The sequence below is a fragment of the Mandrillus leucophaeus genome, unplaced genomic scaffold (genome assembly GCF_000951045.1).
Source record: "Mandrillus leucophaeus isolate KB7577 unplaced genomic scaffold, Mleu.le_1.0 Scaffold840, whole genome shotgun sequence".
NCBI lineage: Eukaryota > Metazoa > Chordata > Mammalia > Primates > Cercopithecidae > Mandrillus > Mandrillus leucophaeus.
Window position 1 is genome coordinate 477,118 of NW_012109142.1, and position 20,162 is coordinate 497,279.

General features: G+C 38.4%; 1 protein-coding gene across 4 annotated transcripts in view; it reads left to right on the forward strand.

Moving 5' to 3' along the window:
- Positions 1–20,162, forward strand: part of SYBU (syntabulin (syntaxin-interacting)) — a 123,154-nt gene that overhangs the window by 64,199 nt on the left and 38,793 nt on the right. For all 4 annotated transcript variants that reach the window (XM_011968364.1, XM_011968366.1, XM_011968365.1 and 1 more), the window contains exon 2: positions 14,055–14,252. In XM_011968364.1, the coding sequence (XP_011823754.1) occupies positions 14,055–14,252 (198 nt within the window). The remainder of the gene's footprint in view (positions 1–14,054; positions 14,253–20,162) is intronic.

The window sequence follows — 20,162 nt, forward strand, 5'->3', positions numbered from 1 at the left end:
AAAGATAATTAGTATAGGCCATATTTTCGTGTTTCCCAGGAGTCTCATTTGACACTAGTCACCACCCTACCCCACCCTCCAGGTGGTTTTTATTCTGAGAAAGTCCCAGTCTCTTCCCACTGACTAGAGCAGAAAATGCCTCCTAACCTGGTGCCCTGGCCACTGCTGGATACAGTCCTCATGCTCTGAAGCTTCCCTGCCAGCTGCTAGGCTTCTCTGGCTCCAGAAGGAGACCTGTTATTTCAGGTTGACTGTTCCCTCTTTTTAGGGAACCCAAACCAAGTTTTCAAATGCACACCTGTGCTATTGTTGAGATCACACAGCATTCACCCATCACACTGGAAATCATATGCTTCAACCTTTCCCTGCTCAGTGTGGATTTTCTCTGGGCTCTGCCTCTTTACCAGCTGGCTCAGTCTTTATTCTTTTTGTGTGTGGGTGACCAGTCAGATAGGATCACTGTTAGAGACTGACCTAACTCAGAATTCTTAAGACCCTCTGGATCTTAGGCTACCCTTCTATTGATTCTGGAGTGTTTGTGAGGATTATATTTTCTTTAATGCTAATTGTATTTTTATTTTTAAATTCAGAAGTAACAAAAACATATTTGTTATAAAATATACAAACGCATATATGAGACTGGAGCTAGTCACATTTATATGATGTATTTTGCTTTGCTTTTTGCCAAAGTGAAATCATGCTATATTGATCTGTGATCCTTTCTGTTCATTAAGCAAATATTTATTGAATACTTATTCTGTGCAAGGCAGTTTTCTAGTTGCTGAGCTAGAGCAATGAACACTACTGGCATGGCTCTTCCTGCCCTCAAGGAATGCATATTCCAGGCAGGACCTGCACCTGTCATTGCTTGTCAGCACAAGGAAGACCCCCTCATTCATGGTAATGACAGCATGGCGTGTCACTCTATGGAGGACCATAATTTGTTCAACTATTCTTCTGTGGGTGAACATTTTGTCTATGAGACTAATTTTCATAATTTAGAACTTTGTATTATGAATGTCACTGTAATTAGACTATATTTTTTCTTTGACTCTGCTTTCTTCCTTTGTTCTTTTTTCTAAAAAAGAAGTAAATTCCATGATATAAATGTTATCTAAAACAATTCTTTTTTTCAAAATAGAAAAAACTCAGATGTAGCAATTACGTAAACTGTATGATGAACAGTGCTTTTTATTTTTTTATTTTTTCATTTTTATCCCTTACCCTATCTTAACCATTACCATTTTCAGATACTAACTGTGAAGAAAAATGGAAAGGAAAGGAAAAAATACTCACATTGCTACAAGACAGCTCATTTTAATTCAGATGCCTTTAAAGTGGTTTGTAGTTATTTTATTATAAGTTTTTCAAGAGGTTAAGAACTAGCTTCTTGGGGCTGGGCACGGTGGCTCATGCCTGTAATCCCAACACTTTGGGAGGCCGAGGCGGGCAGATCATCTGAAGTCAGGAGTTTGAGACCAGCCTGGCCAACATGGCAAAACCCCGACTTTACTAAAATTAACCAGGCATGGTGGCAGGCACCTGTAATTCCAGCTATTCAGGAGGCTTAGGCAGGAGAATCGCTTGAACCCTGGAGGGGGAGGTTACAGTGAGCCGAGATCACGTCACTGCACTCCAGTCTGGGCAACAAGAGTGACACTCTGTCTCAAAAAAAGAAGAGAAATAACTTCTTGGGCTCTGTCTCTCTGTCTCTCTTTCTCTCTTCTTCCCTTCCTACCTTTCTAGTTCTCTTTCTTCTCCCTCTCCTTTATCTTCTCCTACCAAGGAAACTTAAAAAAGAAACAGCCTTTAAAAAGGCATGGCCTAGAAACTGCAAATAAACCCATAATGCTAAGGAGAGGGAAGGTCAGAAAGATTTGTAACATGCCTATTTTGGAAAGATCATAACCGTATGAAAGAAAAAATAAGATAAAGTTCTTCTGAAAGACAAATTCACCACCCCCATGCCAGGGCTCAGTTTTCTTCTGTCACCCTCTGTTTCCCAGTTTCAACACCAACTCCTCCCTCACCAGAACATCTAGGTAGATTCATTACTCATTCTACATTAAATATTTGGACCAAATATTTTCTCCTCCAGATTCCTTCTTCATGGGCTGCTAGTCCAAATCAAACAAATTGATGCTTGGTAGAAACCAAGTACTCGGCCCGTGTTCCAGAGAGAAAGCACGCAGTCGTCTGCAGAAATGGAGCTTACCTCACCTGGCCCTGCGTCCTCCTTTACTGCCCAGGGCTTCACCAGAGTGACTTTTATGGGAGCACTCGAAGCTCCAAAATAGCTCAGAAATCCTGGGAATGTTTATCCGTGAAGTGATTATTTTGTCTCCAAGAAACAAGGAAGGCACTCAGTAAATAATTACTCCACTCTCCACTTTGCTTTTGTGGATGTAAGTTACATGTCTTAGTGTGAGGTGTTCATTTCAGTCACTCTGACAAGCTAATTTCCATTAGCACCTACGCACACCCCATCTATAAAGAAAAAAGAGCTCCCTTCCTTCTTTACAACTGCCCTTTATTTGCAAAAGACCCCCCCCCCCATTTCTTTGCAACTGCCATCCTGTTTCTCTGCTCCTCTTCATGGCAAAACTTCTCCAAAATCCTGGCTCCACAATGTGTCCCGGCAAGCACGTGAGTGACCACGTTGGCAAATCTAATATTCCCCTCGTCTGCCCTCATTTTCCTTGACCTCTCAGCAGCACTCAGCATAATTGAATAAGCCCCCCTCCTAGGAAAGATTTTCCTCCGTGGCTTCTGTGAACCGCTCTGCTGAGCGTTCCTCCTGCCTTTCAAGTCACCTTGTTGGCCTCTTCTCCTGTCCTCCCCAAGGGCTTATATCCAGGCCTGTGTCTTTCAAAGTCTCACCTGTAGGGTGATGATGCTCCAGACTTCCCCCCTGGGTCCCAGGCTCACTTATCCAAGTGCCTACTTGATATCTCCAAGGTCATGTTTAATTTGTGTCTCAAATGTAACATAGCAAAACCAGAATTCTTGATTTCACCCCCACACACTCATAAACGCATTTTTCTCCAATTCAGAAATGACTGCCATGTACCTACTTGTTTAGGAAAAAAACCTAGAAGACATTCTTAATCCTTTCCCATTTTTCATTACTATAAATAAATGCTTTCAATTATTTTTCCAAATTTATCTCAAACATATCTACTTTTCTCAATTTTCACTACTACCACTTGAGTCAAGCCATTGTTACCTCTCATTTCTACTATGGTAGTGGCCTCCAAATGGGTTTATTTGCTTCTCTCCTTTCATTCTTAAAGGAGCCATGCAACATAGTGGTTAACAAAGAGGCTCTGATGTTAGCTTGTCTGGATTCATACTACAACTCTGTCACTTACTGATGATAAGCTTGGACAGGTGGCATAAACACTAGTGCTAGTTTTGTATGACCCCTGCCAATCAGGATGACAACAGTGCCTATCTCGGAGGGATATTAGATTAAGTTAGTTAAGACGTGTTTAAGAACAGTGTTTAGAAGTAAAGTGTTTAGAACAGTGCTTGGTAGTTAATAGGCACTTAGTAAATATTAGCTAGATATATTATCACTGATTCAGTCTGTTCTCCATTATAAGCACAGGCTAAATTTTTGTTATCTCATATGTAGTGCACACTGCAGTTTCTGTTGCACATCTGATAAAAGTCAAGATAACTGACCTAAAATTCTTCACTACTTGGGCTACTGCATTCCTTTGCCCGCATCATCATTCTCTCCCCACCGCTCTTCTTCTTTTTGGTTTCCTTAATGCACCATATTCCTGCCTATCTCAGAGCTTTTTGTACTTATTCTCTGTACCTGGAATTCTTTTCCTTGTTTTCTCTGCCTTTTGTGTGATTATTTCCTTCTCATTTTTTTGGTTTAGAGTCAAATGACCTCTTCAGGAGCCTTGTATGACAATACATGTAATGAAGTAGCTTCCCACCTCCCACCTAGTCTAAATAATATCATTGGGTATACTTCATTAACAGTAAATCCCAAATATCTTTTTTTTTTTTTTGAGATGGATGTCACTCTGTCTCCCAGGCTGCAGTGCAGTGGCATGACCTCAGCTCACTGCAGCCTTGACCTCCTGGGTTTGAGCAGTCCTCCCACTTCAGTCTCCTGCGCAGTTGGGACTATAGACATGACCAGCTAACTTTAATTTTTTTTTTTTTTTTTTGAAGATATGAGGGCCTCTGGCTGGGTGCAATGGCTCATGCCTATAATCCCAGGACTTTGAAAGGCCAAGGTGGAAGGATCACTTAAGCCCAGGAGTTCGAGACCAGCCTGGGCAACATATTGAGATCCCATTTACAAAAAAAGAAAAATAAAAAGAAAAAATTAGCTGGCTGTTGGGGCACACACCTTTGGTCCCAGTTACATGGGAGCCTGAGGTGGGAGAATCACCTGAGCCCAGAAGATGGGGGCTGCAGTGAGCCCTGATCACTACACTCCAGCGTGGGTGACAGAGTGAGACCCTGTCTCAGAAAAAAAAAAAAAGAGAGATGTGGTTTCCCTGCATTTCTCAGACTGATCTCAAAGTCTTGGCTCAAGCTATCCTCCCACCATGGCCTCCCAAAGTGCTGCAATTACAGGCATGAGCTATCACTACCTCACCTGGCCCGAAAATATCTTTTTATGTATTTTTTTAAACTTATTAACTGTTTCTCCTCATCACTAGAATATGAACTTGTTAAGAACAAGGATCTTAGTGTCTCACGCAGCATTACCTCCCTAATATCTAGAACAATACCTGACACACGTAGGGAATCAATAATTATTTGTAGAAAAAAATAAGTGGATGAATGGATGAGATGTATACACTTCAACATCAGCCACTGGTTAGTGACATGTTGTATAATACTGAAGCAGATTTTAGAGCTCTGTAGATCTCTGAGTTCTCACTACAAAAAGATGCTAAAATTGAGTGAAGGAATAGAAATTCAAGGTGTGCTATTGAAAACGTAGAATTCAAAATTATCAAAATGGCACACATTTTATATGGCTACATGTGTTGAGGCAGGAATACTGGAAACAACTAGAAAGAGTTTCTTGCCTCCAATTTCTGTGGGCTGTTTATTATGAGATGAGTTCTTTCTAATAGCTTCCTTTGTCTGTTTTTAATTTGGGCATTCCCAGAATTGCTGATGTTTCCTCTTGGAACAAACATAAGTTGAAAACTTTAGAAAACAGCTAGCTTACGGTGGTGAGCAAACAGGCACTTTGTCAGACAAACCTGACTTTCAATCCTGAGTCAATTGCCCAGCAGCTCTGGGCCCATGAAATTTTTAACCTCTCTGAGCCTCCATTTTCCAACAGTAACATATTATTAAAATTATATGATAATAATTAATGCATTTGCCACATGACAGGTACTTAATAAATGTTAGTCTTCTTGCCTTATAAATGTACTGAAAGGTTTGTGATAAGAATTTCACATGGTTTATATTAATCATGAGTTTAAGTTGTGACATGTTATCTATCTCCATTAAACTATCTTCAAAAATGCCAGTATCTGGAGCAATAAGCATAATAAGAGCTATGTTAGTGTCTGACACATGGTAGATATTCAATAAATATTTGTTGAATGGATGAATAAGCAGTCAGTAAATGCTTCCATTGTTCATGAGAATCAACTAGATTTCCATGTAGTTTAAAATAATGTTTCTTTAAACTAGCAATAACTTCCCCCCAAAAAATAATTATACAACTGAACATCGAACAGAATCAAACCATAAGTGAATGTTTCAAAACATTATGCCACAAAATCATATTTTCCTCCATGGATGTTATTTTTAAGTGTCTTCTGGAATTGTTTAGTTCAACATCTTTGAAAGCCAGTGGGCTCTGAGATCTACATTCAAAAAGGAGCCCGCAGTTTTAGAGATGCTTCTTGGACTTTGAAGACATATTTTATTAATAGTTGTAATTTTTTGAACTTGGTGTTTTATTCTTACCTGTAATTGGTGTAAGAAGATTATTTCTGAGGCAGGGTCTTACTCGGACACCCAGGCTGGAGTGCAGTTTTGCAATTGTGGCTCACTGCAACCTCCTCTGGGACTACAGGTATGCACCACTATGCCCAGCTAATTTTTGTATTTTTTGTAGAGACTAGGTTTCACCATGTTTCCTAGGCTGGTCTCAAACTCCTGGATTCAAGCGATCTGTCAGCCTCAGCTAGAAGATTTTAATAGGGACTTGGTCATCATAATTGCCACCAAATGTGTTTGATGGCACTGGTTTTTAGGCATTTTTGTTTAATTATCAGGAAAGTTTATGACACATACACACTTTGGGCAATCTAATGTTTTGAAATATATAAATGAATTATGCAAAAAGTATTTGTTGCTTTCAAATTTTCATCATAAAAGCATTGCAAAGTAATGTGGTAGACTTCCTTAAAATTACAATATTAATAATAAAGTTAGCATCTAACCCTCATACCACATTTTAAAATGGATTCCAGATAGATTTAATTTAAATGAAAGTGAAACTATAAATATCTAGGAGAAAGTACAGGCAAATATTTAGTTGATCTTTAAGTAATAAAAGAACATTCTAAGCATAAAAGTATTGGAAGAAATCACAAAGAAACGTATGGAGAGATTTGACAGAATAGAGCAAGGTTTGAATGTCAAAAACATTATAAAGTCAAAAGCAAACAATATACAGTGAAATATGACAAAGGGTTGACGCTTTTAATATATAAAGAGTTCTTACAGATTGGTAAGAAAACCTGAACATCCAAACAGAAAAATTATCACGGATTTGAACAATTCATAGAATAAATTTAAAAGGTCAATGAACATACAAAGACATTGAGCTTCACAAACAATTAAATACATGTAAATTAAGACATCAAAATTTTATTTTTAATTAACTTAAAAAATGAAAAGCAAATAATATTTAGTATTGGCAGGTATTTAATAAGTGGAGTATGTTCATACAATAATGGGAATATAAGTTGTCTCAAACTTCTTGGAAGTTTTAGTAATTCCATTAGACATACATTTTGTGAGCTCATCAAAGATTTGACCAAGGATGTATCTATAAAATGTGTAGTAAAGCAATTTTAATAATAGTGAGAAAAATTAAAACAAACTAATACTTCCTACAGGAAGCATTGGTCTTTAAAACTGCTGTGTGTGGCTGGGAGCAGTGACTCACACCTGTAATCCCAGCATTTTGGGAGCCAAGGTGGGAGGGCCACTTAAGTTCAGGAGTTTGAGACCAGCCTGTCCAACAAAGCAAGATTCTGTCTCTTAAAAAAATATATAAATAAAAATAAGCTGAACACAGTGACCTGAGCCTGTAGTTCCAGCTACTAGGGAGGCTGAGGTGGAATAATCGCATGAGCCAGGAGTTGGAGTCTGAAGCGAGATATGATTGTTCCACTGCACTCCAGCCTGGGCAACAGAGTGAGACTCTGTCTGAAAATAAACAAACACATTTTAAAAGTGATGTTTATGTCTATTTTAAATCAGTACTCCTTTAGGATAATGCTTTCCAGAAATCAAATAAAATATTTTGAAACTTTTAAAAAGCATACTCAACAACAGAGAACAGTGCAGTGAACTCTCATGTGCTTATTACCCACTTATCTAGATCAAATGATAGCAAGATATTCCTGTATTTGTTATGTCTCTCTTTTCTTTGTGGAAGCATTTTAAAGCAAATCTCCAGACATCATGTCATTTCTTGTCTACCAACGTACCTCAGCATGCATAACTTCTTTTTTTTTAAAAAAAAGCACATTTTCTTACATAATCACAGTGCCCTTTTACTTTCTAACATGATTAACATAATTCCTTGGTATGACAGAGAATGATGAAATATCCCAGATTTTCTCAAAAGTGCCTATTTGCTTCCCTGTAGTATCATTTAACCCAGAAGTCAACAAACTTTTTCTATAAAGGGCCAGATAGCAAATATTTTTTATTTCGTTGGCTAGATAGCCTCTGTTGCAATTATTCAACTCTCTGCCATTGTAGCCTTGAAAGCCACCATAGACAATATATAAAGGGTTGGGCATGGCTGTGTTCCAATAACAATTTATTTACAAAAACAGGCAGTGGACCAAATTTGCCCTGCAGGCTGCAGTTTGCCAATCTCTAATTTAACTCATTATTCTGTTTTCTATATATTTCATAAGGTGAACATTATTAGCTTTAAAGCCTTGACTGGATTTGGGGGCAATTGTGTGTTTGTGTGTGTGTCAAGAATTCTTCATAGGGAGTGCTGCATGCCTCATCTCACATCCCGTCAAAGGGGTTTTCTCACTGTTGGTGATGGGAAGACGACTCAATGGGTACATTTGGGTAAGGCCTGATCCCTCCACTGTAAGCTCTCTATTAGACTTTGTCTAATGGTTTTATCTATTATGTGTTGTTGCCTAAATCAATTATTTCATTCGAGGTTGCAGAATAGCAACTTTATATTTCTGTTATTCCATCTGCTTTCATTAGCCAGAATGCTTTTGTAAGGACAAACTTTCCAATAACAATGAATGATTTCAGTTCTACTGAGATACAGTTTATATAGGAACACTTTTTACAATAAAAATATATGCTAATTATTTCCTTTTAATTGCCAATTTTCAATATAAAGAATTGGTCCTTAGATCATTTCCATTGATTTCCAGGGATTTAGGCATTTTGGGGGTGAAAGGGGCCTTTCTCTATCTCTATAATGTGTTTTTTATATGACCATGAACTCAGATTTTTTTATATATCCAGTGATTATCAGTCATTTGAATTTATTGTTCTTTTTGGTACTCAAATTATTTCATTGTTGACCAATGAGGCCTCCTTTGCATTGGTTCTCGTTAGTCTTTAATAGCTTCTTTCTTTCTAGCCTAGCAAGTTCCAGGGAGAAATTTTCGATGACAGATAATGAAACTGTCTAAAATATATGTTGAAAATTGGATAAAACAAAAAGCAAACAGAAAATATTTTTCTGGGTAACACAATTATAGGAGAATAGTGTGTCTTTATTTTATTCTTTACTTCTTTATACTTTTCTGTACTTCAAATTTCACACAATGAGAATTACATGTTTTATAATTTAAAAGTTAAGCTAAAATTTTAACAACCTCAACAGATTTAATTTAATTTAGCAAGTACATTTAAAATGAGATTCAAAGTATTTTTAAGGTACTTAGGCACATATTTTTCAGAAATATAAGTAATTGCATAATTATTAACTATATCCTATATTTCAAAGACCTTGTAATGTAAAGAGAGAGGAAATACAGATTTTTAACATCATTTTTAAACAACATCTAGGCTACAAAATTGTAATAGTTGCTGGTTTTTCCCATCTATCTTTATAGAACTTGGCATGTTTTTTATTTTCTTGATGACAATTTGGAAACTATTCCATTCCACAGGCATATATTTTTAACAGTACTTTAGATAGCCCACAACCTCTGAGGTTCCTGGATCTGTGAGTATTCTTGCTACTACCCTTAATCCTGTGTGTTCACCAATTTTAAGCAAATGAACAAGAACAACAACCAAAGAACCAATTTCTAATAAAATCAAGGAGACATGTAAATTAGTCTCCTTTACTTAGAAGGTGATCATTTAGATGTGGCCTTGAGGAAGGTAATGTTTACCTGAGTTCCACCAGAGGCTATGCGGGACCTGTCTAAGGAGGATTTAAAATAGCAGCCCCTGGAAGGAAACTGCCCCATATTTTCAAATGGATCACACTGTATAAAGCATGTAAAGTGGTCCCATGTTTTTTAAGTAAAGTTATACTTACCTCGAATAATGAAGAAAGAAATGTAAAAACTCAACTCTGCAAGAGTTTTATACACCCCCTCTGTAAGAGGGGTGTGTATGTGTGTGTGCGCGCACACACACATGTCTGTGATGTAAATTCTTCTCTCTCTAATAGACCAACAGTCTTCTACATCTTCTTCCCTAAAACCTTGGAGCAAAGCGTCCCTATGGCAAAACCATACTAAAATGTTCATAGTTTTGCCAGTCATTCTTCTGGAAATTTGAAACATCCCGCACTTTGGGGGCAGATTATTCAGTATTTCTGCAATTTCCTGCCTAGAGTTTTCTCACATTAGAAATCTTATATCATTCATATAAAGAAATCTATAATTTCTTTATACTAACATAACTTATAAAAGCTAAAATTATAAATCTATCTTTATAAATCGATAGATTGTACAGGAAAATTCAGCAGTCAGGCAGCAGCAGGAAACAGAAGACACATTCACATAGTTTAACTGAAACAGGTTTAATAAATAAATCTCTTTAATATGTGCTTGGTCTACATGTAGTTTAGTATGGTAAGGTTAGATCTAAACAACCAAAGAACATCAGCTTGGCTTTACTATTCTTAGAATCTCAGAGTAAATGTGGCCAGGCACGCTGGCTCACACCTATAATCCCAGCACTTTGAGAGGCTGAGGCAGGCGGATCACTTGAGGCCAGGAGTTCAAGACCAGCCTGGCCAACATGGAGAAACCACATCTCTACTAAAAATACAAAAATTAGCTGAGTGTGGTGGCACACGCTTGTAATCCCAGCTACTCGGGAGGCTGAGGCAGGAGAATCACTTGAACCCAGGAGGTGGAAGCTGCAGTGAGCCAAGATCACACCACTGCACTCCAGCCTAGTCGACAGAGTGAGACTCTGTCTTAAAAAAATCAGATAGATAGATAGATAGATAGAATAGATAGATAGGTGGTAGATAGATACTTAAATTATTTCATTGTTTAATGAAGCAGAAGTCATTTAGGTCTTGAAAAAAAATCTCAGATAAATTGGAACTAAGAATATTTTTCATAGAATTTTGAAAAGGAGTGTTATCTTCATTTGAACTGGTGGTCAGCTTGCAACTGGCCATGAAGAGGAAGAGAGGAGGAGGGAGAACAGAGAAGGAGCCCTAAACAAGACTTGTAAAGATAACTTCTTTCGTGTTGCACAAAGAAAAATACCTCAGATTACTCCCTAGCACATGAAGCTCTGTGCCTTTGCTGGGGTCTTACTTCACATAGCTCAAGTGTGCCCTCTGTAGTAGGAAAATTCATGGCCCTGCCCTTTCTGAAACTAGATTCCTTTGTTAGTGTCGGATGCACAAAACAGGCAAATGCCCCAGGCTTCCCACATAACCCACAGATTTTCTTGGATATGGATTAACTTTATCAGACTTGCCAGTTTACAAGAACTGTGCATTGTGAGTGACATGTACCCAGATCCTTTTGGCTTATCTATAAACTCCACCAGGATGGGGCCTGGGTACAGTGCCTGTGGGCTGGCTCAGTGCAAGGACTTGATACATATTCATTTAACCAATGAAAGACCATGTCTTATATTCCTATTATTCCCCCCCACATACACCATATGAAGCACAAGAGTAGAAAGTTAAGAGATTTTTTGTAGTAATTTCAATCCTGTAAGATGGATCCAAAGTTCAGTATTTATTTAGGTTTTTTTTTTTTTTTTTTTTAAATACTTTAAGTTCTAGGGTACATGTGCATAATGTGCATGTTTGTTACATATGTATACTTGTGCCATGTTGGTGTGCTGCACCCATCAACTCGTCAGCACCCATCACCTCGTCATTTACATCAGGTATAACTCCCAATGCAATCCCTCCCCCCTCCCCGTGACAGGCCCCGGTGTGTGATGTTCCTTCCCTGCTTCTGGAGATCCTGGCTGTAAATACTGATGACAGGTGAGGTATCACACTCCAGGGTAAAAATTGCTACTACCTCTTCCACACTGCCACCACTCTAAATAATTTCAGTCCTCAAATTTTAACCAGACCCCAGCACTTAATCCTTGAAAGGAATAGCACTGAAAACATGGTGCGCACACATTCTTTCTCATTTAACTGCAGAAAATGTAATAGAACTGAAGGTATAATTTTGACAGAATTTCTCAATGCTGGAAATTTTTTAATTTTATCCTTGTGAGTCTGAGAGTTTTCAGGAAAACTGAGTTTTTTAGGGTAGACACTCTGAAGCATAGACTTTTATTTTGTGGGGACATCTCTCTTTCAAAAGAAGTGATTTATGGAACTGATTCATAAGGAAATAATGTTAAAGACAACAGGGAATGTTGAATGATTAGATTTCATTCATTTATCTGCTTTGGGATAGGAATTAAGAGAGACTCTCCTGAGACATTGTGCAGACCTGTTGTGCCTTGTAAAATTGCTGGAATCTGTGTCTGAGTAATTAACAGCTTTGCACCTTTAAAAAGGAGCTCAAATATCTTTGGGTTGAAGCCTGGGGTGTGTGAGTGTAAGGGAAAGGCAAGGGCAGTGAATGATGAAAGAACCGAGCAACAGCCACCAGGAAGGGTTCTCATCACCCTGTCATTCAGGGCCAGAGTTTCTTCAGTTCAGGAAGAACGCAGCATGTTTAAAAGAGCCCAAAGACTGCAGGCATGAGCAGCACACTAAAAACCATTCACTTCCAGAAACAGACCACAGAGGTCCTGCATCTGCTAATACACCGAAAAGTCAAAACACTATTATCGAGAGAAATAAGTCATTTTATTAGTGCCAACTTCACTCTGTTCCAGGAATTGGGATATTTTGTAATTGAAAAATGAAATAAAGTCCAAAAAATGAAGTAATGGTAATTCTTTCTTTAGATGGATTCTAGCAATCACCATGTTTTATTCAAGCCTAATTCTGTTTCTATCTTTATTCAAGCTGTAGAGTTTTAAGATAGCCATTGGTAGATGGCATGTTATTTTAGCTCCCTTAATATTCACAAGATGTCTGAAAAGTTATTAGTACTAAATGTCTTTATTTGTTGTTTTGTCTAATGAGTTACTAAAGTAACTCTGGCGTCAAAACATCTTCATATAATAAAGATTATTTAGTAATGTAAATTTACCACTAATTGATCAGTTTGAGTAGATGATCTTTTAAGTAATATTGATTTGACTTTGAGGTCCAATTCAGTTCTGCTCATTAAAATACAAATGAATTAACCAACCATCATAAGTACTTTAATAAATATGGAAAGCATTTCTAGGAGTCAGCAGTATGACTTTCCTGTTTCAATAATAAGCATCTACACAGGTCACTTCCTATCGTGCATATTAACTTAATATAATCACCCTGGTAATAATCTGTTACTTGAAAGTTAAAGGAATGTTTCTAATCTGAATATCATTTTCATCTTTCCAGTTTACTCCAGACAGCAATATATCTGATTTATATATTTTTGGTTGTGTGTGTATGATAAAACAGGATCACTTCTCTCTGCTTCTTTGAACCCTGAAGTCAGATGACTTATCTTTCAAACTCTGTTAACCAACTGATGGGTCAAGTGATCCAAAACTGGATATGGTCAATAATATTCAAGTAACTTTACCTTCCAGACATAAACTCTGAAGAGTTCACCCTAAAGATCCTAGTTGTTCTGGTGAACTTCTTATTGCTAAACACTTCCAAAAATCTATGGACACATATGACCCAAAAACACACTATATAAAGTGTTGAAACAGATGTGACTTTATGTTTGACAAAATGAGTGTTACAGAAATATTTGTGTCAAAAAGCTTACAAGGGGGCAGGCGTGGTGGCTCATGCTTGTAAACCCAGCACTTTGGGAGGCTGAGACAGGTGGAACACTTGAGGCCAGGAGTTTGAGACCTGCCTGGCCAACATGGTGAAATGCTGTCTGTACTAAAATATACACAAAAAAATACCCGGGCCTGGTGGCATACATCTGTAATCCCAGCTACTTAGGAGACTGAGGCACCAGAATTGCTTGAACCTGGGATGCAGAGGTTGCAATGAACTGAGATCGCACCACTGCACTTCAGCCTCGGTGACACAGCGAGACTGTCTGGAAAAAAAAAAAAGGTTTTGCATGAAAATATGGAGAAATGAAGGAGCGTCATGAAGGGAGAGTCCCCACAGCAGTTAACCTGGGCTTCATAAGCAGAGTGGATGTGTGCGAGAGCACGTGTGTGTGTGTGTGTGGCGCACCGCATGGCTTCTCATCGTCATCATTGATTTCCTCCTCATCAATTAACACCTATTGATTCCTGTCTTCTAGATGACACAGGCTGTCCTAGCAGCCAGTCAGTGTCTCCTGTGAAGACACCCTCAGATGCTGGAAACAGCCCCATTGGCTTTTGCCCTGGAAGTGATGAAGACTTCACCAGAAAGAAATGCACGATTGGAATGGTTGGTGAAGGAAGCATTCAGTCCTCTCGATATAAGAAGGAATCAAAGTCAGGCCTTGTGAAACCAGGTCAGTGAACTTACTCGCCATGCTTTCATTAGAACAATGTGATGGGAGAAGTTTCACGTTTGAAACTAGACACCTGTATATCGAGTTGGGGATCACTAATACTGCACCCCGCATCCAAAGCATCATTTTGAAAGGAGGCAGGGTAGAAAGTGGACTATTGTCTGAAATGGTTTTTAATAACTGAGTAACTATAGTGACGTACAGTGACATGTGTATTCATTATAAAGAGTTTTTTTATGAAAAGAAACAAAAGTTGAAGAAATATAAGCTAGGTGTTTTAACAAACATTGAAACTATATGAGCAATTCTGGATTCAATTTTACTAAGCAATTAGTTAGTACTATCATAAGTGACCACAAACTGTGAAGAGAACAGGTTATCTCGATGCAAATCTCTGTAGAGCTGGGCATTATCTTGATGCAAATATGTAGAGCTGGGCATACTTGCTAACTTAGTTATAGTCTTTTCTTTTAGAGATTTAAATATGAATGTGATATGTATATACACACATAAATGTTCAATAATTACAAAATATTAGAAGCTATAAGATGAAATGGAGGTCATTACTGCAGTGAATGAAATGCCAGCAGCATCAGAAAAGGTCAATTCTTAGAGTCTGCACTATGTAAATGAATACTTTGTATCTCAGAAACATACATGCAGTAGATAAACAAAGATAGTTTTAGAGAAGCTGAAGTGATAACTTTAAAGTAAAAGGATGTGTTCATCGTCATTGGGAGGTATCCTCTATATTGCATTATTCTCTTTAACCGTCACAGTTATGCTATTCGTATTTACAAGCTGAAAAGACAGATTACTGGCTTGCATGAGTCCTCGTTTCTTACATTTGTCTTCTAAGTTTTTTTTTTTGTTTGTTTGGTTTTTTTGGTGCTGACGTTATTGTGCAAGGAGCTACAGATGGTTTATTGTGATGAGGCCAAGGCCTGGCCCTGTGTCCTCTTCCATAGGATGCTAGCATCCCTTTCTGCTTCTGTTCTTCCTGAGTCGTTGATGTACGCAATACATCATAATGAATTATTCTTCATCTTGCTTTTGTCAACCAAATATTAGGTCTTTTTGTCACCAAGGAAAACTCAAACTGTGAAAAAGAAATCCTCTGTTTCCTAGTGGTGCCTGATAAACGTTAGTTGTAATGAATTCGTTAATAGTCTCCCACTTTGGAATAACATGTAAAAGAAAAGGAATGCTACACAATGAAGAAGGAAAGACAGCCTATAAATGAGAAAGATGGGGATGGTACAAAGGGTGTTGAGTACCCTTGATATTTAAGAAAGAGACAGTGAGTTAAAGAATGTCATGAAATTTTAGCCAATAAATAAAACAATTACCTTGTGTACCCAAGGGCCAGGACTGTCTCCCTTAGCCCAACTGCCTTTTTGAAAAATTGAGATATGATTCATATACCATAAAACTCACCCTATAAAGTGTACAATTCAATAGTTTTTAGTCTATTCAAACTGTTGTGCAAACATCACCATTTACTAATTCTAAAAAGTTTGTATCACTCCCAAAAAGAAACCCCAAGTCCACCAGCACTCTGTTCCCCCTTTCCCCAGTCCCTGAAAAGCACTAACCTACTCTCCACCTCTATTTGCCGATTGTCAACATCTCAAACAAATGGAATTATACAATATGGGGGCTTTTGTACATGGCTTCTTTCCCTTAGAATAATGTTTACAATGTTCACCCATGTAGTGTGCATCAGTACTTCATATGTTTTTATTTTATTTTATTTTATTTTTTGAGACAGAGTCTCACTCTGTTGCCCAGACGAGTGCATTGGCACGATCTCGGCGCACGGCAACCTCCACCTCCCAGGTTCAACGGATTCTCCTGTCTCAGCCTCCCAAGTAGCTGGGACTACAGGCAAGCGCCACCATGCCTGACTAATTTTTTTTGTTTTTTTTTTTTAGTAGAGATGGGGTTTCCCCATTTTGGTCAGACTGGTCTCAAACTCCTGACCTCAAATGATCTGCCCGCCTCAGCCTCCCAAAGTGCTGGGATTACAGGCATGAGCCTCTGTGCCCGGCCCTCCCGTCATCTTTTGCATTCCCAGAACACAGGCTCTAGTGCACATTAGGGACTCAGTCAACATTTGTCCACCTCAACAGCAAAGGTGGGCTATGGGATTCAAAAGATAAAATGATGTAGGAAAGAATGTCAGCTTCATAGATTGAAAAAAAAAAAAAAAGTATGTTTCATCATGAAACTATTGTAGGGTTTGAACATAACCTGTAATGATTTTATTTTTGTTATCCTCATCCTACCCCCACCACCTCATTCCCAAAACATTTTATGGTGATGGCAATACAAGGAAACAGTAAAACAGTAGACAAGTATGGCACAGTAAGAACAAACTACGTCTATATGAGAGTTAATATTATCATGGCCCTTCCTTGTTTCAATAATCCTAATAATTATGTGTTAACAAAATACTTAAAACTCTGTGTATATATACAGAACTCACACTGAACATTTCCCTAATCCTGTAGAAAATACTCATTTGCTAAAGATCAGCCACTCATCTTGATGAGAAGTATTATGACTCTCCATCTTCATGAAGAAATTAAAGGGAATAGGCTGGGCGTGGTGGCTCACGCCTATAATCCCAGTACTTTGGGAGGCCGAGGCGGGTAGATCAGGAGGTCAGGAGTTCAAGACCAGCTTGGCCAATGTGGTGAAACCCCATCTCCACTAAAAATACAAAAATTAGCCAGGCATGGTGGTGTGCAACTGTAATCCCAACTACTCAGGAGGCTGAGGCAGGAGAATCGCTTGAACCCTGGAGGCGGAGGTTGCAGTGAGCCGAGATCATGTCACTGCACTCCAGCCTGGGCAACAGAGAGACTCTGTCTCAAAAAAAAAAAAAAAAATTACAGGGAATAAAGGAAGGATAAAAGGATGGAAGGAAGGAAAGAAAACAAAAACAGTTTTTCTTAATGCTGTTTTGATTCATGGATCGTTGAGAATCATTAAAACTATGCACCCATACCCCAGAAGAGTGTCCATATGCACAAAATATCACATACCGTATCAGGGGGTTCATGGATCTCATTTGTTAGCATTTATGAATCCTAGTTCAATGACCCTTCCCCAAAGCCAAAGCCTCAAACAACCACTTTTGTCAACTTTGTCAACTGCTTCTAATATAATTGCTCAGAGGCATAAATATCACCCGAGCAGTTTTTAGCTGGTGATCTTTTTATTTATTCATATTTAACCAAGGTAAAGGGGTCCTTAAAGCTTATTTTTTTAGTCGCTTAAAATTTCTAATGCATCACTGAAAAGGTTGCTACAACTTTTTTGAGTGTGACCCAATTCTGCACGGTAAGTTCTTTGACAAAAATCTGCACCATGACCTATAGTTCTCTGAACTTTTAGCAGAAAAACTGTCAGTCTCATAAATATGAAGAGAGGAAATCCTGGAAGCGAGACCCCTTGATGACTCTGAAATTTATAGAATCCAGAGACATAATCTGTTAAAACACAAGAGGATACTGCTCTCAGGTTAAAATGTCCTGCCTCCTCCATAGCCCCAAGCGACCATCTCCTCTCAGCCAAAACGGATCTTCAACTCTTGATGCATGCTCTACTTTTTTAAAAATAAGTCAACTCATTAATAACAATACCAATTTATTAAAATAGCAAGCAATTAGTGGCTCTTATACAGAGGCTCAGGGACTCTTTAACATTAAGTAACCTAAGCCCATTTAATTTTAGGTCTCTTGCTCTAGATTCTGGAACACTGCTGTTCACCTCAGGAAGGAGTTATTAAAATGCCCCTTTGGTCATTAAGATAAAGAGATAATAATGTTCCCTGACTGTATGATGCAGAAGAAGAAGGGAAATATGTCACAGGACATCGGGGAAGGGCTTGGAAAGGTGAACCGAGCAAGCCTGTACCTTGCCAACAGGGCCCGGCAGCACGCGCAGCAGGAAAGCCCTTCCTGTTTCCAGGCAGGAATTGGTTCTGGAAACTTCTTGGAGGCAGTGAGCCTTCTGTCATTTTGGCTTCTATCACTTAATGCCTATGCAGATTTAATTAAAAATTGCCACCAAGGAGCAAAAGAAAAACAGTCCTACAGTCCAGTTGGATGGTGGCTTTGTATTTTCATGTTTCTCTTTTGTCTACAACTCTGCAAAACACGCAAGGCTGAATCTGCAGAGCCTAATATTGTGTCTGTCATAAAGTATTAACGCTGTCCAATAAATACTTAAATGAGAAGCACAGTTTATACTTTGTGCAAGAGATTATGTTTTGTGTGGGAGGAGCGTGGGGAAGTTGTGACAAAGAACATCCTTCACAGCATCCCTGCTTTTAGGGAGCTTGTAACTTAAGGCAGAATACTGTATGATAAGTTTGGAATGTGGTACAGATTAAAAGAAGAGGAATGAAGGCTTTACAACTGGTAAACTTTTTAGGAATCTGGGGTGTTCCTTCTCCTGGGTGCTCCTCCCGTATTTAGTTTGCAGTCAGTTTCCTGATGAAACTCTTTTTACCTAGAAATGAAAGACCTACCTAATTGGATTACTTCCTTAGAATATTAAATGACAGTGCTGGGCCTCATTTAAGGCTTGACTTCCTACTTGGGGAATATCTGAAAGCAAGGAAGAAAAAGATCTAATGTCATTGTTTTACAAAGGGAAGTACTAAATCTTTTTGTCCACAAGGTTAATTAGAGAGGTGGGAAAACCATTACATAATTTAAACAAATAAGTAGAAAATGTGAAAGGAGAAAAGCACTGGAGGCGATTAAGGAGATTGGCAAAGAGCAAATGGTTAGAGTCACTAAAATTTAAAACAATCCACATTTAGAAACTGAAATGTTAAAATCTGCATGTGAAAGATGTCACTGTATCTCCTTAGCATTCAAACTAAGTTAGTATCCCCTTGTCATCAGACACTACCCCTGCTACTGAAATTGGAGACCTAGCTAAGCTGAACTCTAATAACCTTACAACAATAGCAGAGGATTGGTTACTTTAAAAAACCTTATTTCCCACATTCAGAAGCATTTGCTGGAAAACTCAAAAGACACCAACGAGGTTAGTGATTAATCAACACTGATTCCCTTAATAGAGGCTCATGCACACACAGTGAAGCCGACAAATGTTTCTGTTCTTATCATGAGCATCACTTTCACTTCAAAGTTAGTTCTGTGAAATAAAACACAGCTAGACAACTTACCTAGAGTAGGCCATTCTTGCAATAACTTGAAACAACCTAGAGGGGAGTTGAGAGCATAGATTTACACAGCCTCTCCCCAGATTACCCAACTTGTCCTATCTTGAGGGAAAAAAAAAAAAAAGTACATTTGTGTTATTGGGTGCAGGTGGAGGAGGACTTTCTAACCACCAGACTCTAGAGTCCAGCATACTAGGTTCAAATCTTTATACCACTATTTTGTAGCTGTGTGATCTTTAGCTACTTGCTGTCTTCTTGAGCCTCTGTGTTCTGTGTCTGTATAATGGGTTATCGAAAATATTAAATAGATGAAATTAGTGAATATCAAGTGCTCTGTGTGGGACCTGGCAGAAAGTAATTCCTCACTAAATGTTACTGATGGTCACTTGTAATCTTAAAATAGATGCCATACATTCTGTGCACTTTATGTACAGGAAAACTCCTAAAACTCTCACGCACAATTTGCGTGTACTTGAAACAAAAATCTAGCAGGTTATGTTATCCCAGTTCGCATAAAAGGAGAGGAATACTTGCTCTAGGAGGAAAGGCAGGAGTATGAATTTACAGCTGATGGCTGACAATGAACAGAGATGGGAAAATATAAGTGAGCAGACAGAGACCACTAAAAAGCTGGGTCGGTCCTTCCTTCCTTCCTTCCTTCCTTCCTTCCTTCCTTCCTTCCTTCCTTCCTTCCTTCCTTCCTT